We start from the raw sequence: 25,220 nt of genomic DNA, 5'->3' as shown, positions 1-25,220 counted from the left end.
ACAGGCATGAGCCACCGTGCCCGGCCCCAGTTCCCATTTCTTTAAGGGAGTAAGTTCAAATTCCTTAGCTTGGCATTCAGGTTCTTCCATGGTTTGATTCTAACCGGTCTTCCCACTCTGACCTCCTGTCTATCTAAACTTGCTGCTTTTTCTGGGTAGGTTCTGCGTTTCACATCTCCTTGCTCCATGTTTCCACTTCTACAGCATCTTCCCATGACTGCTTCCCTGCCTTGTACCGCTTCCCTTTTCTACATATTCAGATAGGAGTGAACTTTAAGGTTCAGCTCAAATGCTACTCCCTGTTCTTCCTTTTTTTTTTTTTTTTTTTTGGAAGCCCCAGACTGCTTCCCTGCCTTGCACTGCTTCCCTTTTCTACATATCCAAATGGGAGTGAACTTTAAGGTTCAGCTCAAATGCTACTCCTTGTTCTTCTCTTTTTTCTTTTTTTTGAAGCCCCAATGGCCCTAACTGGAATAATATCCCACTTGCACTTCTGTAGCCATTTTTTGTCTACTCTCTGATTGCCCTAGCACAGTCTACGTTAATTTTGTAGTTTTGTACACACAGATTAGGCCCTTCTAAAAATTGTATTCCCCTTAAGGTATGGAATGTATACACACCATCTTTTCATTTTTTTGGATACATTGATACCAGATTCTCAAATATTTGAGTAAATTAGGCAATATAGTGTAGTAGTTAAGAGTTTTGGAGTCAGAGAGACCAAGTTTCTTACATTACCGCTCATTCCCTGCATGATCTTGCGTACGTTATTTAACCTCTCTGAGCCTCAGTTTCCCCATCTGCAAAGTGGAGGTAATAATATGTACTTGACAGAATGGTTGTGAGGATGGAGGGATTTAAAGTACTTGGTAGGTACATGTTATATAGTAAGTACTCAGTAAGTTAATGTATACAATATATTCATAGTTATTTGGATATAGATTAAGGTGAGTTTGGGTAGCCCAAATTATTTTTAAGGGGTGTTTCATCTAAATAGAATTAGAAACCTCATTTTGGAAAGAGGAACACTTCTTTATTTTACTTGATTTCATTTTAAAAATCAACTCCGAAAATTTCATTAGCCTTAGCGCTCTGGTTGGAAAAACAAATTTTCCAGAATCAGTGCTGGTGATGGCCTCATTTAGGAAATGCTGTTTTAGGGAAATGGCCTCAGGAAAAGCACGCAGATGTATGATCAGAATGCACGTTATGTAATGTGCCGTGGCTGATGTGGTCGGTGGGCACATCATCTGCCTGGGTGAGATGAGAGGTTTTCTGCATCTGCTCCAGCCAGAGCTGAAAGAACGTGAGAGACACTGTGGTGGTGACTTCATCCCTGTACCCCTCCCACTCCATGTCTCAGGCTTGACTTGTTGTATGAGAGCACAGGCCCTCTGAATGTGTTAGAGCACTTCTTCCCACGTGGAAGCCAGGGCCCCTCTTTCAGTTGCTGAGCGTCCACTGTACATTTCTAGGTGGTTATTTGTTCCTCAGCAGGGCAGGATCTGTCCTCAGCACTGCCTTTAAGGCTGGCCCTGTCATTTCTCCTTGAGTCTTAGCTGTTGTTTAAATTAGCTGCTTGGTCAAGGTGTTTGATATAGTTGATTGCCACCTAGTGGCCACAGATAAGACTGCGTGTCACGGAAACAAGAAAAATGCTATGGAGAATTTTGTTTCATTCTAAGATTTGCACAGGGTGTGTGTGTGTGCGTGTGTGTGTATGTGTTTTGTTTGTTTTTGCTAGTACAATGCCAGGAGTCTGGGCTGTAGAATGGTATTTACAAGGGACTATCACTTGCTTTTCTTATAGTTAAGCACATCGAACTAGGTTAAATGCTACGTACAGACTTGGGGAAATGGGGAGTTGTGGGAAGTGCCTCTCTCCAAGCACAGTTTCTGATTGGATATGTTCTCAGTCTTCCCAGATATGGGGAGAGAGGAAAGACGGGTCTTTGGGGACTCTTCCTTAAACTGTTTTAACTGCAACCTGGGGCTTGTGCTGGGGCTAAGAGAGGACAGTTGGTTGTGGCCAGCATTTGGATTGTGTGTAGCTCATTTCTCCAGCTTCCTTGGTATAGATGAGGTTTTACTTTATGCTCCTGCTGGTGGTGGCTGTCCCTCCAGCTCTGTGGTACTCTTCCTCAAAGGAAGGCAGGTGGTCATATGCTAATAGGAAGCACATTCCCACATATCTATCAGGCTCCAGCCAGACTTACGTAAGTTGGAGAGTTTGTCCTAACTTACCTGCTTTTTTTTTCACTTGTCAAACATAGAGTCGGGAGGTTCACCTTTGATGAAAGCTAATGGACTCGTGGAGTGCTCAATTTCCTCTCTCTCTGTTCTTTCCGCAACACCTGCTCTCAGTCAAGCGGTAGAGTGTTGGAATTTGGGGATAGAGCGGTGATCATGAAGGGATATGATCCTCGTTCTCATAGAATGTACTAGTTGGGGAGGCATTACTTGAAGAGAAGAATTACCTGAACAAATATAAAATTGCTCTGAAGAAAAGATGTATAGTACTCAGAGAGTGAGAAATAGGGGTGGGTTCAGCCTGATTAGATAAGTCAGGGAAGGCTTCCTGGAGGAAAGAACTTTTGGGCCAAGGGCTGCAGGTATGTAGTGGCAGGTAGGAGTTGGGCATGCCCCAGGAACTGGCAGAGGCCGGAGCAGCTGGAGCCCAGAGAGGGGTGTGGGGAGGCCAGACCCTGTAGGGCCTCTGAGGCCTTGGGAGGGACTTTTGTCTTCACCTCCAGCGCTCTGGGAAGCCATCACTGGGCTCATTGCTGGTGTTGACATAATTGGGTGGAGAACTGATGTGATGGACAGAAGTGGATGTGGGGAGGCCAGAGAGGAGGCAGTTGCAGCTTTGTAGGCAAATGGAGTGTTTTGTTTAGGGGTTGCTGATAGTGATGAGAAGGAGTGGGCAGAATTGAGACGTGCTTAGGAGACAACATGGGCAGACTTGGGAATGGACATGGCACATGAAGGAGCCTGACGTGTGAGAGGATGACGTGCACTGGTGACTTGTGTGGCAGGGTGAACGGCGGTGCCCTTCATCACACTGGGGATGAGGAAGAGGCCCTCGGCTGGCTCTCTGGGGTGAGGGTGGCAGAGGGTGTTTGAGTAGAGAGAGTTTGGTTTTGAGTGTGTTGAGTTTGACCTAGGAATGGGGGTGTGAGCTAAACCTGAAGTCTCTCTGGGGCTCTTGTCCATGTGTCAGCTCTCTGTCATGGGTCCTCTCTGGGGACTCTCAGGTGTTCCACCAGTAAGCCAGCTTGTGTTTCCTTGCCCAGTCACATCAGTACAACAGGTTTTGAGGGACACTGTGTCCAGCCCTGTCCAAGGCACTCTTTGTGCTTCGTGACATGAAGCCATTCATGAATAGTTCCAGAATTATTCCAAATACAAGGTGACGAGGCACAGAGAGTAATTGGCGTCCAGGAAAGGGAGAGATTAACAAGGCCCGGGGACTTTGGTATTCTTATGCTTTAGGCAGCCACAAGGCCAATCCTGTTGCAAGTTCTAACCTCAGTGATGGCCTTTCTGAACTGTAATCTCTTTTTTTTTTTGAGACGGAGTCTCAGACTGTCACCTGGTCTGGAGTGCAATGGTGCAACCTTGGCTCACCGCAACCTCCGCCTCCCGGGTTCATGCGATTCTCCTGCCTCAGCCTGCCCAAGTAGCTGGGATTACAGGTGCACACCACCACACCCAGGTTTTTTTTTTAATTTTTTTTTTATTTTTAGTTTTTAGTAGAGATGTGGTTTCACTGTGTTGGCCAGACTGGTGTTGAACTCCTGACCTCGTGATCCACCCGCCTTGGCCTTCTGGAACTGTAATCACTTTCTAAGTCCAAAGAGAAAGATGTGACTGAGCAGCAAAACATTTCAGGGTAGTTAATACACAATTTTGGTGACTTTGGAGGTCACAAAGGCAATAGAAATACACTGAAAATACAGTTGTAAGGTTACCTGAGTCCATGTTTGTGTGTGCACATGTATGTTAAGTTTTACCCAAGGAGAAAAAGGAAATGGCTTGACTTGTGGTATTACTGGTGCAACTTGTATAAAATTAAGGTAGATTCTAATTTAAAAAAAATTATGGTAAACCTTCTGTGTTAGTGAAAGATGGATCTATTTGGGTTAAATTTTCTTAAATCCGGTGATTAGTATCCGCTGGCATCTCTAAGAAAAGAAGGGCACTTTCCTCTAGTCCCTGAGTGAGCAGGTGGCTTTTGGAGCAGTCTCTCAAGGCCCAAACTTCTAGCTGCTTCCATGTTTCTTAGCCATCTGGTCCCCTCACTGAGAGAAGCACAGCCCTACCTACTCTGGAAAGGAGATGCTTGGCCTCCCCAGATGCCGGCAGTTACGACTTCCCTCCACTCTGGCCAGCATTCTGCTTTTCTAGCAACAGATGTTTCTGCAAAGTAAATATTATTGACTCTGCTTGGCTCCTTGCTGTGTCTTGCACTGCCTGTACATGAAACAGCAGGGTTATATGAGGAGGGTGCCACGAAGCTTGGCATGCACCCAGCACCAGTGCCAGCCTCTTCTCTTTTCCCTCTCCTCTTACTGGAATGTGTGTGTTAGATTCCTGTGTGCATCAGAGGGAAAGCTCTTGAAATAAATCTTCGGGCTGCTCCATATCCAAGGTGAAAATCTACAAAAGATACCACCAATCCTACTGGGTTGAAATAGGCAAGAAGCAATGGTTTTTTAGGTAGAAAATTCTCTTTTTAGTGTTGTTTTCATTCTCTCAAGTAACATAGAGGGTTTACCTCAATGGGGTGAAGTGGTATGGTGTTCCCACATACTACAAGGATCTCAGTTCACAGGACTTAAGTCACAGGTCCTCTCCTTAGTGACCTTGTGCTCTTATGTCAGTCCTTTAACTTCTCCGAGCTCCAAACAGTTATTCATGCTTACCTTTCCTGGTTCCTCTTACTGGAGGACTCATATATGAGAAAAGAACAGCCCAGCTATACCTAGAACTGAATCTTGTGATGTGCAAAGTGCCTATAAAGTATGTCTCACTGGATCCTCCCTGCCTAACCCCCAGGCTGACAGCCTCCGTCGGATGAGATAACTGACACTTTATGACTAACCCAGGGTTGGTTACATATCTGATCTATGGTGGAGCTAGAACTTGAACCCAGGAGCTGTGGGATTGGGGTGGGGGCAAGGGGTTGGGGTTGATCAGCCTGTCACCACCACCCCATAGAATGCAAGTGGAGAAGGGAGGTTCTCAAAAACAAGCTTGAGATGCTGTCCCGAAGTCTGGGGAATGGATTCCAAACAAGTAAAAGGACAGCTGTCCACTTTAACTTTACTGAAAAATTCCTCTATCAAGCCTGAGGTGAGTTCCTTTTTCAGGTCCATTCATTAAGATTCTCACTCTACCCAGCTTTCCTCGTTGACCTGAAGCCCAATATTGACTCCATACCAGCAGTCATTACTTAATCATCTATCCGGGGATCGGCCTCTCCCTCAGCTTCATGGGGTCCTCACTGCTTCTCAGGCTTGCACTGTGGCAGGGTGTGCTCTGTGCCAGTGGACAAGGAAATCAGGTCACCATAAGCTAACAGGCCCTGCCCTGGTTCAGCGGGTCACCCCGTGCAGAAGCTTCACAAAGGCCCCGTTGTGCATGACCAGCCACTCCCTGATCCTCACTGGCAGCTGCCCTCGGCAGTGCGGCTTTTCAGGTGTGTGCTGGGAGCTTTCCTGAGCCTGACTTGCATTTCACCTGTTTCCACTTTGTTGAGGTGATTGAGTTTCTCTTGCTTGTGGGGGAGGCACAGGATTGTCAGGTGGGTAGAAAGGCAAACCTGTGTTACTCTTAGTGCAGACTTTTGTGAGTTCTGATCAGGGAACATTCTGACTAAAATAGGAATGTGCATAACCATACCCACATGTGATGCACACACATTTGGGGACTCTAATAGAACATTGTCTTCTACTTTAAAATGTTAGTCTTTCCCTTTTTTCTCGTGTCTGCCTGTGGCCTCCTCCTGCCTTCCTCCCCACAATGTTCTGGCTTTCGGGTGCATCTCTTTCCTTCTTGGTTTGCTTTTTGTGATTTGTGTTCTGAGGGATAGCCTCAGCCTGGGCTGGCCAGTTTTGTGAGATGCCTGGGTCCCCTGCCAACATCTTTTGACATTTTGGTAAGGACCATTCTGTGCAAGTGACTGAATGAGGGGGAGATCAGAGACTGTTGGCTCCTGCGTTCCCCTTCTCCACCCCAAGTGCCTTCTTTTGGTGTAGAGCAGAGCGCTTTGGACAAGCTGCAGCTAGCTCAGGACCGTGTCATCACAGCGTGTGGGAGGGCAGTCCAGGAGTAGGAGCTGCAGCTGCTGTCCATGCAGTAGCCTGAGCCCTGGTCCTGAGAACAGCAGCGCAGCCCACGCCCGGCTCTTCCACTGGCAGCCATTGCTTGGAATGAGCACTGAGGATTGGATTTGTATCCAGTGCCCCTCCACCGCCTCCCACATTTATTCAGGATACACTGCCAGGTACACAGAGGAAACAAACCAAACCAAAGAGAAAGATGGAAAACATGATCCCTAACCTCAAGGGACAAATCTGGGAGCTAAGAAAAAGTACTGGGAGTCACGGATGCTTTTATTCTAGTAGGTTATGTTGATCTGTGCAGCCACAATACACCCCCCACCACCCCCCGCCGTAACCCACCCCCCCCCCCCCCGCCCATATCTTATTAAAGCCAGGCCTTGTTGCCGGTTCTGCCTCATGTTTCCCTCCCCTGGGCATTTGGACATAATGCCATTTCCCCTTCAATGAGGGAAACATGTATGAGGGTAATTTGAATGATTAGCCTAATCTGCAGGAAGACTGCACATGGAATTAAGTTAAGCACATTTGTCCTCAGCAGCCAGATCTGCCAGTCCACTTAAAGGTACCTTGGTGGTTTCATACCCTTAAGAGAAGTTGAAGGCTCGGAAGGATTGTTGGCTTTCATTACTATCTTCAGCGAAAGCTTATGATGATGATTTTTTAATGATAAGGGCCCTTGAGAGTTTTTCTTATGGATACTGTGTGGAATGTGTTTTTACCCTAATACAAAACATTGCGGGGGCTTTGTTCTCCTGGTGGTGTTGGATGTGGCCAGCCAGGAAAATTCTGGTGAGCTTTGTCAGGCCAGCAGTCCACTCTGCTCATGAGAAGAGTGGAGAGGGTTGTGAGAACCTGGGCCTCGCCCGTGCTTGAGTCAGAAGAGGAAGGCCAGGTACTATGGGTAGGGCAGTTCCCAGCCCCTCCTTCCAGCCTTCTCCAGGCTCCCTCCCTAGTGAAAGTTTGTGTTGTGAGTAGGACCTAGGGGAAATTATTGTTGAGTCATAGGTATGGGGAAAGCTGCACTGACTACTTGGAGGGTCAGTAGCAGAGCAGACCTGCAGGCTGTGGACACTAAGGTTGGCTCTGATCCAAGCTTTCTCCCCAACTTCCTTTGGCAAGTGGATTCCCACATGTCAGATGGAGATAACAAGTTGCCTTTAGGAAGTAGAGATAGAACTTGAATTGTTAAAGCCAATATAACAAAAATATTAACTTCTAGAACAAATCAGTGCTTCATGTTATAACCAAGTGTTGGCTATTTTGAATTTATATTCTTTTGTGCTTTGAAATGGACTCAGGAACAAATTTGCCTCCTAAGATATTCCTAAAAGGACCAATACGGGCAGCAAATCAGAAAGCCAGTTTAATTTTAGTAATTCCTGATTTTTCCTGTCTTTTTCTTGCTAGATTTGTCTTCAGCGAAGCGGAAGTTTGCAGATTCCTTAAATGAATTTAAATTTCAGTGCATAGGAGATGCAGAAACAGATGATGAGATGTGTATAGGTAAGTCATAACTGTGCAGAAGATAAAAATGTTCATTGTTTGTCATAGCCTTCAGTGTCCCAGCAGAGCCTTTTTCCTGGGATAGGAAATCTCTAAGGTTAGTAAAGAAGGAAGTGCTTAGTGGAAGTGGAGGGCCAGAAATATGTGAGGATCGGGGCTTGGGGCTACTCTGGTCTTCTTGAGTTTTGGGATTGCCTCACCCTCTAGCTTGCAGGAGAGAAAGCTTGAAGTTTTGTGGTGGGACTCTTCTTTCCACCTCCCTTTAGTGATTTTCTGACTGGTGACATTCTTTCCCTCCAACCACAGTACTAAGCTTAGAGCATATGTAGAACACAGGTAGATGAGGGAAAAATTAGATCAGAGGTTGCAAAATGAATAGGCTGAGATCAGAACACAGCCCAGTTTTCTTTGGTTCTCATTGTTTAAAATTAAATGACCATACAAATTCAATTCATAATCTAAAATTCCAGTTTTCCAACTTCTTCAAAAAGTTTGAGAATTTGATCTACTGGCCCCCTCTTCTGACCTGGCAGCAGTTGGCTGAGCTATGCATCTGCCACTGCCTTCAGATAGGGAGAGGAGCTCCATGTCGGGTTCTCCTGTGCTGTCTACAGGGAGGTCCCTGCCTCTCCTGTTTCCTTAAAAAGAGGCTGAGGTGGGTTACTGTTTATCGCCACGGTGTGTTGCTTCACTCTTCACCATCACCTGCCTTGATCTGTAGGCAGCTGTAAGCATGGAGGATTTGCAATGTCAAGACACCTTTCTTTGCCAGGGCCTTGTCATTGCACACTGTTCTTCTATGGGCGCCTTGGTTGACTCCATTAAATGGGCAAGAATTGAGAAAGTTTTATTGGATGAATTAATTCTTCAAATGCTTATTGAGTTCCTGTTGCCGTGCAGAACATCAGCATCTGGAGCTGGCACAGGCAATTGGGAGACAGCTGAGGGTGGTGAAAACGCATCCTTGTAACTTGTGAATGTATGGATGCTTTTCCCAACATGGCTTAAGGGTCTCAAGTATCCTCAGGGCCACTGCACATAATGCTTATTGCTTTTGTGAATAGTTTTGGCAAAGATGACTGTTCATGGGTGAGCACCATGCTTCAAGCTGCATTCTATTAATGAGTGGCTTGAGGACTCAGAGAGGAGGAACCCAAAGAGAAGCCAGAGATGTGGCTTCCAATGCCAGCAGCACTGTTTGTTTAGCTCCGGTGCCAAAGAAAAGGCTGGGTTCTGACGCAACGCCATGACAAAGGTTGAGGAGGTCGAATCTGGACAGGAAATCCTTCAACTCCTAAGCGGAACTCTGCCCCTTCCAGCCTGGGGCCTGGAAGCCTGCCAGCATCTCACCAGTCCTGGGTACTCTCAGGAACAGGCAGATCTTTTCCTTGAAGAAATCATTCCCTAGCTAGAGTGCCAGGTGGAATTAACCTGCATTTCTGGGTCATCCTTAATGGTTAATGATTAAAAAGATGAAGGGAGCCTTGGGAAGCAATTGACTTTAGGCATCTGTGTGTGCCAAGGAATTAAAATCCATAACATAATAGCCAGAGCTGGAAAGGCTCCCCAAGACCTGTGACACTCCTTCCGCCTCATGGCCCCTTTCTCTTTTCCAGCAAGATCTTTGCAGGAGTTTGCCACTGTCCTCAGGAATCTTGAAGATGAACGGATACGGATGGTGAGTAGGGCTGGGCTACTCTTGGTCCCAGATAGTATGTTCATGTTGAGGGAGTGAGGGATTGGTTATCAGAGGAACTAAATTCAAATCCAGACTCTGCCATTTGAGTGTTTTGAGCTCTTCAGCAAGCCTCATCTTTGTAGAGTTTGAAGCCTTTTGTAAATATTAAAGGATTACTCTGGTGGATAACTTTAGAACAACGTAGTTAAATGACGTTCTTCTGATGATTCATTTTAAGGTATTTTCATAAGGTGTATGACTTAAGGGTGGATCTTTTGAATTATTTCACTTTTTTGGGCCTCAGATTCTCTACCAGCAGAATGAGAAAGAAGGTGCCTCACTCTGCCCCTCCCCCCATCTTACTGAACATGATCAAGAGCCCTTTGAGCGCAGGGATCACTTCCCTTTTCATTTTTTTTTTTTGAGACGGAGTCTTGCTCTGTCGCCCAGGCTGGAGTACAGTGCTGTGATCTGGGCTCACTGCAAGCTCCGCCTCCTGGGTTCATGCCATTCTCCTGCCTCAGCCTCCTGAGTAGCTGGGACTACAGGTGCCTGCCACCACACCCAGCTAATTTTTGTATTTTTAGTAGAGACAGGGTTTCACCATGTTAGCCAGGATGGTCTCGATCTCCTGACCTCGTGATCCATCTGCCTCGGCCTCCCAAAGTACTGGGATTACAGGCATGAGCCACCGTGCCCGGCCTTTGCTTTTCATTTTTAAGCACCCAACCCAGTGCCTGCCAGGTAGGAGGGACCCAGTAAACAGGTACTTTGTAATGAAGGTAACTATAAAAAGCTCTTCAAGAGAGGCATTGTCCACATTTAAGAGTCAAATGCTGATCTCCAGGTTCTTAAGAGATATCTTTTGTACTAGAATTTATTGTTCTGGCAGACAGAGAGGGCCTCACTCTGTCACCTAGGCTGGAGTGCAGTGGTGCCATCGTAGCTCACTGTAGCTTCAAACTCCTGGGCTCAAGCGATCCTCCTGCTTCAGTCTCCTGAGTTGCTACAACTATAGGTCTGCACTGCTGTGCCTAGCTAATTTATTTTTGTTTTTTTGTAGAGATGAGGGTCTTGCTGTATTACCCAGGCTGATCTCAAACTCCAAACCTTAAGTGATCCTCCTGCCTTGCCTCTCAAAGTGCTGGGATTACAGGCATGAGCCACCGTGCCCAGCCTGTAATTTCTTCTGATATAGTTCAGCATTAGCAGATAAGAGATTCCACATCTACAGGAAGTTCCTTTGCATTTTCCTCCATATCCCTAAGATATGAGGAATGAAGTCCCCTGCTGACTTGAAGTCCCCTGCTGCCTGTCCACTGATTTTCCACTAGGAGGGCGTGTCTTCGGGCAGCAATGCTCCAAAGTCCTAGGAAATCTTGCATCAATCAACATTTCCTTCTCTTCCCATGCTAACAGTTGGTAGTTTGAACACTATTCACCAAGACATTATGTAGCCAAGTACTTTACATGCATTTTCTATTTTAACCCTTGTGATGACTCTGGGAAGTGGTATCTGTATTATCGCCATTTTTTAGATGAAGATATTGAGGTTTACAGAGGTTAAGTAACTTGTCACAGATCACACAGTTAATAAGTGGTACAGTCTGGGTTCAAACCCAAGACTGCATTATGTTAAAAAATGTGGGGGCCAGGTAATGGCCTGTAATCCATGGCTCATGCCTGTAATCCCAGCACCTTGGGATGCTGAGGTGAGATAATTGCTTGAGCCTAGGAGTTCAAGACCAGTCTGGAGGCAACATAGACCTCATTTCAACAAAAATTTCTTTTAAGTAGCCTGGCATTGTGGCATATGCTTGTAGTCCCCAGCTACTTGGGAGGAGGTAGGAGGATCGCTTGTGCCAGGGAGGTCAAGGCTGCAGTGATCTGTGATTGCACCATTGCACTCCAGCCTGGGCAACAGAGCAAGACCCTGTGTCAAAAAAAAAAAAAAAAAGGAGGCTTCCTTTAAAACTCCAACAGAGTAGAAGCCTCTTACCTTCTGCCCTACAGAAAGAGCAGTTTCTCTTGATTGCTCACTGCTGGTGCCTGAACCAGAATCAGAAGGGTGGTGGCGGCAGCAGTGGGGGTTGGTGGTGGGTGGAAGCAAGGGAAAGCTTGTGTGTTTGTGCATGTGCTGGTGCCTGAGAAAGGGAAATGATTCTTTTGAGTCTGATTCTTGGCTGAGTTAGTATTTGGGGGTGGGGGTGTGGTAAGCAAATCACTATGAATACCCTGCAGATTGCTATGGCCTGTGGTAAGGGAACAATGACTGGATTATACTTTTCAGCTTGCCTCTGCAATTTTATTATTAATGTCAGTGAATTGAGTTTCTACTGTCTGCATCTGAGTATCTGGCCATTGCAAGCTCCTTCTGTACCTCCTTGCCCTGTGACAACTTCATCAGTTCAGTTAAACTCAGCAAGCAAAGCTGCACCTTCTCTGGGAAGCCTTTCTTGACTTCCTGGGTTATATGGCTACCCTTGGTATTTTCCTAACATCCAGTTCATGCTTCTCATCCTGTGTTACCACATTGTGTCCTGATAAACATTGTACTTGTCTGTGCCCTATAGTAAATATGAGTTCCTCAAGGGCGGAGAATGGGCTTCCATGTCCCCAACATCAGGCAGTGTTGGAACCAAGTGGATGTTACACAGTCATAGAATCTTAGACTAAGTGGGACCTTATTCCTCACCATCTGCAATTGCTCATTTGACAGATGAGAAAACAGGTCTTATTAAAGCTGATAGCAAGTAGTAGTATGGCTGGGAGAAGGACTTGGGTATCCTGATTCCCAGGTGAGCAGATGAGCACTTTCATATTATAAGCGGCTACTTAGGACTGCATTCTCAATCATGGATGTCCACTGGATTTAACTTGGGGAGTTTGAAAAATACTGATGTCTTGGACTAAATAAGTCCAGGGATTCTGAGTTAGTTGGAGTGTAGCCTAAACATAGGAATTTTAAAAGCTTTCCAGGTGATTCTCCTGTGTAGTTAAGGTTGAGAATCATTGACTTAGGGGCTTGGCCCACCTTTGTGAGCTTCAGAGACTTGCAGATGGTTTGTGGAGAAGTCTTAAGTGAACTGATTAAGTAACATCAAATAACAATAAAAATAACAAAATCAAACAAATTAACAACACAACACTCTAGGCTTAAATTTCACTCTTCTGAAATAAGAGATCTCCAAATTGAGAAAAAGGCAAATGTGAATAAATTTGGAGACTTGACTTTTTCTGTCCCTTACATTGTTCAGTTAGTTCTTTACTGTGTCCATCTGTGACTTCTGGCATTTACTCGGTTAGTCTCATTGCAGTGGACATGCGTGTGGTTTGGGAAAAATAATGCTTTGTTGCAGTGAGATTCCTGGAATAATTAGTTGAGCAAAGAGTGATAAATGAATGACTTAAAAGGAAAAACTATAAAATACTGTACTGCCTTAGAAAAGACCATAGAATCTTAGAGCTGGACAGTTCAGCCCACTCGTTTTGCAGATGATGAAATCAGAGCCCAGAGAGGTTAAATGTTTTGCCCATGGTCACACAGTTGGCAGTCAATCAAGAAATAATCCATTCATGCATTTAGTCATTCAAAAATGTTTGAGTGCCCCTTTGTCTCAGCACTCTTCTTTGTTTTGGGGATAGTGGTGGCAAAGTGAGCCTTTACAAGATACTGATGTATATATATGTGTGTGTCTGTGTGTCTGTGTATGTGTGTATGCGTGTGTGTGTGTATAAATGTGTAGTGTGTAGTGGTGAACCAGAACACGCTTGGTAGGGGAGGGAAGTTGAGTTATGTTGGTAATCAGGGAAGCCTCCCTAAAGAGGTGACCTTTAAGCTGAAACCTTAATTACATGAAGGAGCTGTCCCTGTAAGGGTTTGGGAACACAGTGTCTGAAGGAATAGCCAAATGCTATGACCTTGAAGTGGGACAGGTTTGGTGCATTTGAGGTGCATTGGAGTGCTGGTGGGTTGGAATGCAGGACCTGAGGGGTGAGCCCTGTGAGATGAAGTTGAGAGGCAGCCAGTAGTCAGGAGCTACAGGTGTCCTGGCTCTAGTCTAGTCCTATCTTGGTAGAGCAACACAAAATCAGGCTTGAAAGGTTTTATTTATAACTTGGGTAAATGAATATTTGCAAGAAAATGTCACCTGAAACTTGTAACTTAGACCCCACTCTTTCACCAATTCCTCGAGGTCTGCCCTTTCAGATGGTTGCTTACAGTTTTAGAGTTCCTCATTTTTACTTTTAAAGAATCAATATTAATCATGCATGGGAGGAAGATTATCATGTTTTGAAATAATGAGTTTTGATTTGACATGCTATTAGTTCAAGGGTTGTAAACAGTTGACATGTACAACACTGCCTACCCAAGTTTTATCTTAAGACATGGGGAGGCATCTCGTGCTGGAGCTGCGTAATTCTTTACTGATACTGCTTTTGTGTCTTCTTTCCGCTACTCTGTTTTTCTTCACCAGATTGAGAATGCCAGCGAGGTGCTCATCACTCCCTTGGAGAAGTTTCGAAAGGAACAGATCGGGGCTGCCAAGGTGAGAATTTTGCAAGCTTTGGTCTGGATTTTAGGGTGAGAGGTCTGGAAAACATGGCATCTTTTTAAAAAAATCTAAGAATGTCTTCAGAAAATCAAAGCCCACCTTATTCAGAAAATCTTAGGCAGAGAACTCTATGGAGCCCCACTCATCAGTTCTTTATGGGTGACTGAAGTACAACCATCTGAGCTGTCAACCCCGGAGCAGCCATTCTGGTATTTTGTTATCTAATTGTTTTGTACTTGTTCATAAATCATCCAAAGGTATAAACCACACCTCGTTTGTGTTATTATAATAGATAGCTGTGTGCTTAGACAATTGCCTTTATTGGAGAATACATTTGTTTTTGTGGAATTGTATTTTGTGGAGGTCCAGGACTTGCAGCCTAAGCAGGGGTTACAAATTTGTGCCCTGTGGGTACAGGGACTTTCTTTAAAGGGAGGTAGCTGGTACTTAGGTGTAGCTGATTTTTGTTGGGTCTGGAAATGGGCCCTTTGTTGCTGATTCTTTAAATGTTTCAAGACAAACTGAAAAGCCAATTTTATGTGAAATTTCTTGTTGGCAAATAATTTTAAAATATGTATTACACATTGTGCAGGTCGAAAAATGACATCTGCAGGCCTGCTTCATCCCGGAGATCACTGTTTGTTATCACTGACCTGGAGGGACTGTAACCTAAGCTTGACTAATTCTAGTGTGTTCTTAAGACACTGCAAAGGGAATCCTGTTCCTTTTTAAAAGGTGGATTCTCCAGGGCTCCTTTGCCCTGTAATAAATCACAAGGAGGACCAGGCACAGTGGCTCACACCTGTAATCCCAGCACTTTGGGAGGCTGAGGTGGGCGGATCATGAGGTCAGGAGTTCGAGACCAGCCTGACCAATATGGCGAAACCATGTCTCTACTAAAAGTACAAAAATCATGGTGGTGGGTGCCTGTAGTTCCCAGCTACTCAGGAGGCTGAGGCAGGAGAATCGCTTGAACCCAGAAGGCGGAGGTTGCAGTGAGCTGAGATCTTGCCACTGACTCCAACCTGGGCAACAGAGCAAGACTCTGTGTCAAAAAAAAAAAAGAAACTCTAGCCACTTTGACCTTTGGTAGAGTGTTAGAGGCCACCTGCAGGGAAGATGTTTTCACTGGAATCAATGAAAGCAAAAAGATTTCCAACATTTCCTTCCTGTTTTTCTAGACTGTGAGTCAATTCAGCTGCAGTCTCTTATGCCACCTGCAGGGACTTTTGGGCAACACCACCCTCTTACTTTGGATTTTACTTAGTTGCAAAATGAGGTATTCCTTACCCCTACAACACACACACCCCTAAGTGCATCTGCTTTCTGGAAATAGATGTGATTAGGGCCTGCAAAAGATGATGTTTAGTCAGGATCTTTCAGAGGGATGGCTGATCGCAGTTTGAAGGAGGGACCGTGGCAGATTGTCTCTCAGTTTTATAGTAGTACTTTTCTACTTATTTTAGTTTACACATTTATGAGGAAGTGGGAGCTCACTGGTGTTGTATCAGAGATTAAGGAATGTACAATTTGCACGAAGTCTTATTCTACTAAGAATTCATACAGACAGTGAACCAGTCCGGTGATGGCAGATAATAAGCCGTGAGCGAACGCTCCCTCAGTTCCTGGCAGCTCAGGCCCTGCCAGCAGGCCTCCCTTTCTTTTCTTTTTTTTTTTGAGACGGAGTCTCGCTCTGTCGCCTAGGCTGGAGCCTCCACACTCTTGAACATGCTTGGCAGTGGCTTCCAGGGGTTATGCAGAGCTTTGAGACCGAGGCAGAGCAGACCTGTCTGTTGAGTCATCTTTTCTTTCTTTTTCTTCTTTTTTTCTTTTCTTTTTTTTTTTTTTGAGACGGAGTCTTGCCCTGTCACCCAGGCTGGAGTGCAGTGGTGCAATCTCAGCTCACTGCAAGCTCTGCGTCCCAGGTTCAAGCGAGTCATCTTTTCAGTAGTTACTTCTCCTTCTGAGCACAGATGCCTCTCACTCTGGCCTCTTTTCTCACTGGCTTGGGGGTTACCATGGTTACCAAGGAGGTGAGGCAAGAGTCTGAGTGAGCTCCCTCTGGTCTTAATACCAGTGATTTTAATGACAGGAGGAGGTACTGTCCCCCGGCGGGGGGGTATAGATGGTGACATATTAGGATAAAAGAATTTAAATAGTCACTCACCAAAGCATGTTTCCCCTCATGCATACTCTATTCTCCCATTCTTTAAACCATAATAACGATCAATTATTAAATAACTTTTGGATGATCATTAAAGAATTGTGATAACATTTGGGTGATTTCTCATCCCTCCCCATTTGTCATTTTTTTCCCCCGGCATAGCCTCCTTTCCAACATTCCACACACACATACATTTATATCATAACATTATGTAAATTTAAGAGAAAACATACATGCAAACAACAGATGTCCTTCTAGGTGACCCTGGGAGCAGTCTCAAGAACATCTCAGAGCCAGCAAGTGCTCTTCAGGTGGTTTTGGTATTGGCCAAGTGGAGGTTCTGAACTCTGCCTGTGCCATGCTAAAATTACTTTTTCCTCCTCCTCCACTCTCTGGTGCTGCTTCGGTTGCCATAACAGCCTGTTGCAGAGTGCACCGTGTTGCAGAGTGCACCGTGTGAAGGCTGCCAGGGAGGAAGATTCTTGGGCATTCTTATGCTAATGTGCTACTCTGGAGTAGGGCACAACCCATGGTGCTTGACATAACCATGGCCCTAAGTTTCTATTTCTGAGTTTGAGGAAATTACTTTTTCCTGTATCAGAGGTACATTAGGAATGCTGGACTCTGGAATAAGTATAATAGACATAAGAGAGTAGTGTAGACAGTGGGTCTACAGCTAGACTGTCTGAATCCAAATCTCACTTCTGCCATTTGCACGTAGACTTGGGGAGGTTACTGCACCTCTTCATGCCTGTTTCCTGATCTCTAAAATGGGGGTAATAATAAAACTTGTCTCGTAGAGTTATTGTGAAGAAGTGAGCGAACTCTTATCAAATGCTTAAAATGGTGTCTAACATATAGCTACCTGAACACGAGAACAATGTTTGTCATGTAGTCATTCAATGTTAGTGATTATATTGGATACATACAGTTCATTTGTTTAAAAAATATGTGAGAGCCTGCTCTGTGCCAGCACTGTTCTGTGCCCTGATATTTGGTGGAGAACGAGGCAGGTGTGGTTGCCATGCTTATGATGTAGCTGGGGTGAAAGACATTAGACAAAAAGATCTAAATAAATGTATAATTTCCAATTGTAGTAGGTTCTTGGGATGGTTACCTTCATGGCACAGGGGACATGGAAAGCAGGTATGTTCTTGATAAGAAGGAGGCAGGTTTAGGTGATGAGCTCACCACTGTCACCACCATTGCTGGCATTTATTGAGCACTTTCCATGTGGCAGGCACCCTGCCAAGCACTATATGTGGTTTATTTCATTTAACCCTAGAAATCCTTTGAGGAGGGGGTGTCCTTGTTTTTATTTTATTATACGGTCTTTGAGCTGAAAGAAGAAACCTGAGCAATTATCTAATCATTCTCGATTTATAGTTAAGGATATTGAGTCCTGGAGAGGGATGGTGATTTGTTTTCTAGCCAGTCCATATTGAGTTGGGAATAAATTTTAGGATTCTAACTCAATCCTTGACTTAACTACCCCACCGTACACTCGCTGGAAGGTGAAAGCCATCTTGTGTCCTGAGTAATGGACACACTCTCCCATCTTAAGAACATTATCTAAGCTGTAGTACTTTTTTGTCGCAGAGGTCTTATTGCTGTTTTCTCAGAACGGAAATGGCTTCCCTTTCTCCTTATTTTTTTCTCTAACTTTGGGTGTCCTCTTAAACATGGAATGTGGAGGCGCAAGTTGCCAGAATGTCCCAGAATGCCAATGACTCATGTTCCCTGGCCTTTCCTCACCTCTGGCCAGCTGGACTGTCCTTTTGGCGTTGCTGATAAGGCTGGTGGGAGTGGATACATGTGAGCAGCGTTTGGAATTGGAGCCCCAGTTCAAAGTTGCTGGTTTCACTAATGGAAAAGAATTGCTTAAATCAAGTCTCTTGCCTGTACCCTCCTCAAATTTGAAGGAGTAATGTGTCCTCGGGCTTTTTCTTCATTTGCTGCTAAGTGTTTAATTGTTCTTGTACCTGAGCAGTCTTTTAAGCAAAGCTCAGATTCATGGAAGTGGGCATATGTCAGCTAAAATGGATATATGGTTATTCTGCCCACTCTGTGAGTATGTGCCAGATGAGTGGTATTCTGACATGGCGGAGCTTGTCAGGGCTCTGGGCGATGGCTTCTTGGCTCAGAGTGTTCTGCCCCAGGGCATTTGCCCTTGACGGTTCTGCTCTAGAAGGCTCTAGTCTGCTCCTTCTGTATTTAACATGTAGGTCTCAGCTCACATCCCCCTCCCGCAAATGATGCCTTTCCTGGGTGCCCTATCTAAAGAATCTCTGTGACCGCGCCCTGTTTATTTCCTTTGTAGTGCTTGCAACAGTCTATAATTATGCTGATTATTTATTTACTGGTTAATCATGCTTACTAGAACATTTCTACCATGAGGGTTGGGACCATTTTTGTCTTATATTTCTAGTGCCTAAAGTAGAGCCTTACACAGAGTGGTTGCTGATTATGAACTCGTTAAAGGAATAAAGAGATGTTTCTGAGCTTCCTTATTTGGCCAGAAAATATTTTTTCTCTTCTAGGCTTTGGAGTTGCAGAAAAGCATCCCTATGGATTTGGGCTCCACAGGAGTCAAAAGCAGGAATAATGTACCCAATTAGTGAATTTGATCCTGTTTTATCAGCCCGGTGCCAACCTTCTTCCAGCCTCCTTGTCTGCTCTCCCCACTGGAATGTGGAAGGAAGGCAGACTGCCTATGACAATCTGTCTCAACTGTGGTGGAGAACACGGGCTTTGGAGGCACATTGTCCTGGGCTTCAATCCCAGCTCTGTCACTCTCCGTGACTTTTTACAAGTTCACCTCTTTGGGTGCAAGTTTTCTTATCTGTCAAGTGGGAGATAGAAATAGAACCATAGTGACCCAGTGATTCAGTGGTGGGGAGCAGGGATTAATATGCATACTATGGTAATTATTTTTCATTTTGAAGGCAGTAATGCGGCCAATAATTTCTTAAAGAGAAGAAAAAAATAACTGTTACTCCATTACCGTAACTCAGGTATTTTCCTATAAGTAAATTCCCACCTCATCTTTGTCCATAGGTGGTAGACACACTGTATGTAGGATGCAGCAAGTTTATATCATGCTATTTCACTTTTCTCTCTTAAGTTTTCCAATGACTAGTTATGCTTATTGGATGTTCCATACTTTATGCCAAACGTTATCCTTGGCAGGATGTTGCTGCTGTTGCTTTTATTTTTGTTTTGCTGGCATAAATGGTGCCATAGTAAACAAATTTGTGTGAAGATACTATTGTCTTTTTGAATTATTCCTCAGCTTAAAGACCTGCATGTGATATTAAGTGTCAAGAGATATTTAGGCTTACATACCAAGAAGTGTTTTTTCAACAGTATTAAGGCTGAGTCTAGCCTTAGTCTAGACTTGTCTCATTCAGGCTGTAAGGAGATCTTCCTTCCTTGGTGTTAGCATCATAGGTACCCCCACTGCTGCTACCTCCCAACCCCCAACCCCTGGCCGCCTTCTGGCCTTGAATATCCTTGTGAGTTAGAAAGTAGAAAGTTCTGTTTCACAAAGTTCTTAGAGGGGGAATCTTGGCTTTGCCACCATTAACTATTCATATTTACCTCATTTCTGGTCTTGTACTGGTTGGTGCCTATCTGCTAGACACTCAAACACAGGGGGCTGTTGATGGGTGGCTGCAGGATTTAATGGGCATTACCTGAAAAGTAGGAGCCGAGTCATCATGTGTGATCTTGAGAGATAGAGGCTGCTTTTATTCCTGCAACGTGTTACTCTTTTTCTTTTTCTTTTCTCTTTTTTTTTTTTTTTTTGCCAGGAAGCCAAAAAGAAGTATGACAAAGAGACAGAAAAGTATTGTGGCATCTTAGAAAAACACTTGAATTTGTCTTCCAAAAAGAAAGAATCTCAGCTTCAGGAGGTAAGAGGCTTTATTTAGTATCCTGAATAAAGTGTTCACTTTGTACCTGATGCTGTTGATATGTGCTGGTTGCTCTTTGCTAGAAAATCTTAGGGTTAGAAGGGACCTGGGAAGCCAGGGGATTGCTCCTGATCCCTCATCCAATGCCTGATGCCTGGATTGCCTTTGTGTCCTCCCATCCCACTCCACTGTTTTTAGTTTTCCCACCTGTCAAGGTAGAACATGCTGCTGGCTGAGATGACCACCTCCTTGTTGGGCTGCCCTGATCGCTAGATGTCTTCATTTCATACTGACAGTTCTTTTCCTGTTTCTCTCACCCTTGGCCTTAATTTTGCATTCTGTTACTTTACCTTTTGACTTCCTGCCTTTTATCAGTGATTTGAAATGTTAGCATCTCAAACACTTTGGTTATCCTTCCTTAATATTAATTTTTTCATTATTTCAACCAGCACTTGACATTAGTGTACTTTCTTTTCTTTTTTTTAAAAAAGCAGTGCTTTATTATCTTGTATATGTTTTCTGCTTTGGTAATGTTGTTTCAAGAAAATACATTCTTAAATTTGCGCTTGATTTTTCTGGGTTTGCGTGGTATCTTTTAAAAAGTAGTTCACTTGGAAAGAAAAATGATGGAGCCCTCGCAGCCATGGAGCTGTGACCATTTTTATTTAGTTCATGAAGATTGGTATGTTAAGGGAGTTTATGCTTCTTGGAGACAGGGAGTTTCCTAGTAGAACCTCAAATTTGGCTTTAAAAATGTCATTTAACTCAACAGTTTGCTTGACCTCTCTCATGATATTTTTGCCAAAAGAGGCTACTGTGGCTTCCAGGCCAGCCCTTGTTTTTAAATTTTAATTCTTTTTGAGCAGACACCATGCCAATACTTCTGCTAGGTGAAGGTTATATGAGGACAGTAGAGTCAGAGGTTGAAAGATTGGAGTAACTCAGGAGATGGTGGAGTTCAGTCCCCTCCCAACCACAATTGGTTACACATCTTGGGATGGGAATGTGGTGTTCTCAGAACTCTTTGCTTTGAAATGAGTATTTAATCCAGTTTTTAGAGTAGTGATGAGTTCCGTTACTTAACAACAGTGACAACTGTAGCAGCCACAAATGTTTATAATGGACTTTGTAGATCAGTTCTTGGCCAGCCAATAAATAGCATTGACTATTGGGTGTGTGCTTTACAAAGTAGAAAATGCTAATTTATCCTTGAAGATCTTGTACCTAAGAAGGGAAAAAGAAGCAAAAGCAGAGGAAGTGCTTCTTGAAGTGGCATAGCTACTCAGGCAAATCTTGTCAAATGGGATTGAAAAACCAAAAAAAAAAAAAAAAAAAAAAATCTTGTTTTCATGGGATATAAAGGCTATCCCAACTTGACATGAGGATATGGGCCCTATCCCAAAGATGCAGATAGTCCATGGTAAATATGGGATTCCATTTAGAATCTGTCTTGATACCCTCACTGTTTAGTTATTCTTCTGGCATCACTTGGCATTTAGGATTTGGAAACTAATTTATATTTAAAGAAAGGCTTTTTGGCTGTGCTTCACAATGACCAGGTTTGACCAGCTCTTCAGTTTCCAAGTAGGCATAAATTATGGATTTGATGGCTATGCATCATTAGTGCAGATATTCAGAGTATTCAGAGTTGAGCAGGTGTGTGATTATTCTAGCACCTACTGAATCTGGGAGGCCACAGCACACTTACCCTGTGGGCATGGCACTCTCTAGAACAAAGGTACTTCTCTACCAGATCCATTCTCTCCGTGGTCAGACATTGCAGACTTGGTCTGGAATGAGTCCAGCGTTTTCTTTTAGGGCCGTAAATGCCTTCTGAATTACCACAGTGTAGGGACCAGAACACTGGGCTGGCAAAGAGTATACCTTGCCTCAAAACCTTCTCTGCCATATATTTACTCTGTGACCTGGGGCAAATTACTTAGACTCTCTAAGCTTTATTTCCTTTATTCATTAAATACTCATGTCCTACTTATGTTATGCATGAGAAGGCAAATATAACTGCTGCTCAAATATAAATTATTTTATATTTAATATAAAATGTGTAAATATCCTTATGATTGGCCTGTTTGCTCCATTTTCTGTTCTCAAATTGGATGCCACTATTCCGACTTTGACAGTTCTATATTTCAGTGGATGTTTTCCATTATGCTCTTTTATTATAGTCCTTTATGTTCTTGCCTTTGACCTAGCCATACTTTCTAAGTACTTTGAGTGTGAGGATTAGGTTGCGGATCTTGCAGGTTCTGATCTGTTCAGGTAAGTTCTCAGGCATTGCTTTTTAGTTGTACCTGAACTAAATTAAACTGTATAAAAATCTAAGAGTAAAGAGGTAAAGAGATCGAGACCATTCTGGCCAACATGGTGAAACCCCATCTGTACTAAAAATACAAAAATTAGCTGGGCATGGTGGCAGGTCCTGTAGTCCCAGCTACTCAGGAGGCTGAGGCAGGAGAATTACTTGAACCCGGGAGGCGGAGGTTGCAGTGAGCCGAGATTGCGCCACTTCACTCCAGCCTGGTGACAGAGTGAGTCTCTGTCTCAAAAAAACCAAAAGCCAAAAATCAAAAACAAACAAAAAGAACAGTGATGATATTACTACTGCCACTAACCACATTAGTAGCAGCTACAATATAGGGAAACATTTGTTGAATGCATATTTATGGCCCAGGTATGGTGTTAAGCACTTTACATGGAATCTTCTGGAATCCTCACCCTAAGAGGTATAGATGTGGTTATTACTCGGTTTTGCACATGAGGAAACTGAGACTCAGGATAAATAGCTTAGTGGTAGCGAGTCAACCCCAGCACTGGCTGTGTGGCCCTTTCCCTTCACCCAGTTTGCTTTTCTATATCTCTATCTGGGGAGGGATGCTGACCATTGTTATTTAGTGCCAGTGTCATAACATAGAATTGGAGAGAGGGAAGGACCTTAGTGATCATCCATTTCAACTTTCTGGAATTACACTTGGTGAAGGAACTGGGTTTCTTGCAGAGGTCAGGTGTTTTGCTCAAGGTGTTCAGCTATGTAGTGATCATTTTCTTCACATTTATTAAAAATTCAGCTTTTAGGAACATTGTTGAGCACCTGGTACACCTTTGATGAAACCTTCCACTTTGATTATACAGAGTTGTTCCCTGATTGCAAGCACGGAATGCTTTTAAATTCCAGCCCATCCCTAGATCCCTGGAAGTAGAAACTACAGGCAGTGATGTGGAATGGCACTGCCATCTAGTGGATGATTTAAACAAATGTGTAGTTTTGAATGGTAAAAAAGTTTGCTTCAAAAACAGTAGTCATTCATTCAACAAATACTCATTGGACGCTTCTGCAGCAGTCTGTCCAGGCACTGGGTGTTTTGTAGAAGGTGAAATGAAGGATCTTCTTTCATGGAAATTACGATATAGGAGGAAGTCTCTTTTACAAGAAGCACAGAATGGTTGATGGGTTTAGACAAGCCAGTAGATTTATAGCTTCTCGAGTGGCAGTCAGGAAAACTGTCTTGAGTGGTCTGCAGGGTGGATTGGAATCCTGGCTTATAATTCCATTACAGGGGGCTCAAGGATGTGATGGATTCCGTGGCCCACACCACGCAGGGGCATTGGCAAGAGAAACATAACATTCCACTTGGGATTTCTTCTTCCTTTTCCTTTGGGAATGCATTGAGTTATGCATTTGTTCTTAGTTCTGGGTCACTGCCAGGACATGCCTTTGGTGCTGACTGATGGCCACGTGGGGATCAAGTCATTCATTCTCCATGCATCTGTTGAACATTTATTATGGGCCATACACCATTCTGAGCACTGGAGGAGAAAATGAAAAAATTAGATAAGGTCTTTGTTCTCTTGGACTTTATATTCTAGTCGTCTATATACAAGACAAGAAAGGAATAGGCCAGGCACAGTGGCTCATGCCTGTAATCCCAGCACTTTGGGAGGCCAAGGCGGGCAGATCACTTGAGGTCAGGAGTTCAAGACCAGCCTAGCCAACAAGGCGAAACCCTGTTTCTACTGAAAATACAAAAAAATTAGGTGTATGTGGTGGCGCGTGCCTGTAATCCCAGCTACTTGGGAAGCTGAGGCAGGATAATCACTTGAACCCAGGAGGTGGAGTTTGCAGTGAGCTGAGATCATGCCACTCCACTCCAGCCTGGGCAACAGAGTAAGACTCTGTCTCCAGAAAGGAATAGATAAGAGTTTAAATTGGGAGATGAGATAGAGATTTCCTGGTACCCTATTTAAAATAATATAGTCAGTGAAAGCTTCTCCTAAAGAGGTAATATTTAAACCGAGCCCAGAAGGCATGAGCTAATGAAAGGCCACGACAATCTTCTTCAGGCTGTAAGTATGTCGCAAAATCACAATTATTGGGTCGTGAAATAGGGTAGGCTAAAATAGAATAAAAAATATGAGGCCGGGCATGGTGGTTCATGCCTGTAATCCCAGCACTTTGGGCGGCCGAGGCGGGTGGATCACCTGAGGTTAGGAATTTGGGACCAGCCTGACCAAGGTGGAGAAATCCCATCTCTACTAAAAATACAAAATTGGTGGTGCATGACTATAATCCCAGCTACTCGGGAAGGCTGAGGCAGGAGAATATCTTGAACCTGGGAGGCGGAGGTTGCAGTGAGCTGTATTCATGCCATTGTACTCCAGCCTGGGCAACAACAGCGAAACTCCGTCTTAAAAAAAAAAATATGTAAGTGCATTGCACTTAACCGTTATAAATGTGTGTTTATTGAGTCATAATATAAAAAGTATTTCTTACTGTATGTTGAAGTTAAAATGTGTATTTATCTAGGAGAAGAGGTTTTTGGGCAGAAGGAACACCAGGTGCAAAGGTTGTGGGAAAGAAAGAGGTTTGGAGTGTTAGAGGACAGGAAAGAGACCAGAGTGGCTGGAGCATGGTGACAGTGGGTTAGGTTGGGAGGAGGTGAGGCTGGAGGGTTGGGCAGATTACACAGTGTCTTGCAGACCATGGTAGAGGCCATGGGAAGCCCTCAAAGGGGCCATAAGACCATCTGGTTTAGATTTTAAGGA

General features: G+C 44.1%; 1 protein-coding gene across 15 annotated transcripts in view; it reads left to right on the top strand.

The window, feature by feature from the left end:
• Window positions 1-25,220, top strand: part of LOC105466962 (Rho GTPase activating protein 26) — a 907,509-nt gene that overhangs the window by 540,867 nt on the left and 341,422 nt on the right. For 14 of the 15 annotated variants that reach the window (XR_011624168.1, XR_011624169.1, XR_011624164.1 and 11 more), the window contains 4 exons: window positions 7,755-7,850; window positions 9,467-9,528; window positions 14,007-14,078; window positions 20,061-20,162. Coding sequence is in view for 5 of the 15 variants with exons in the window: in XM_011716194.3 (XP_011714496.1) it covers window positions 7,755-7,850; window positions 9,467-9,528; window positions 14,007-14,078; window positions 20,061-20,162 (332 nt within the window). In the remaining 10 variants the exon portion in view is untranslated. The remainder of the gene's footprint in view (window positions 1-7,754; window positions 7,851-9,466; window positions 9,529-14,006; window positions 14,079-20,060; window positions 20,163-25,220) is intronic. The other variant, XR_011624171.1, reaches the window with a different exon arrangement.

Source organism: Macaca nemestrina, chromosome 6 (assembly GCF_043159975.1).
Source record: "Macaca nemestrina isolate mMacNem1 chromosome 6, mMacNem.hap1, whole genome shotgun sequence".
Taxonomy (NCBI): domain Eukaryota; kingdom Metazoa; phylum Chordata; class Mammalia; order Primates; family Cercopithecidae; genus Macaca; species Macaca nemestrina.
The sequence above is the reverse complement of the archived record's forward strand: the minus strand, read 5'-3'. Positions and strand labels throughout refer to the sequence as shown.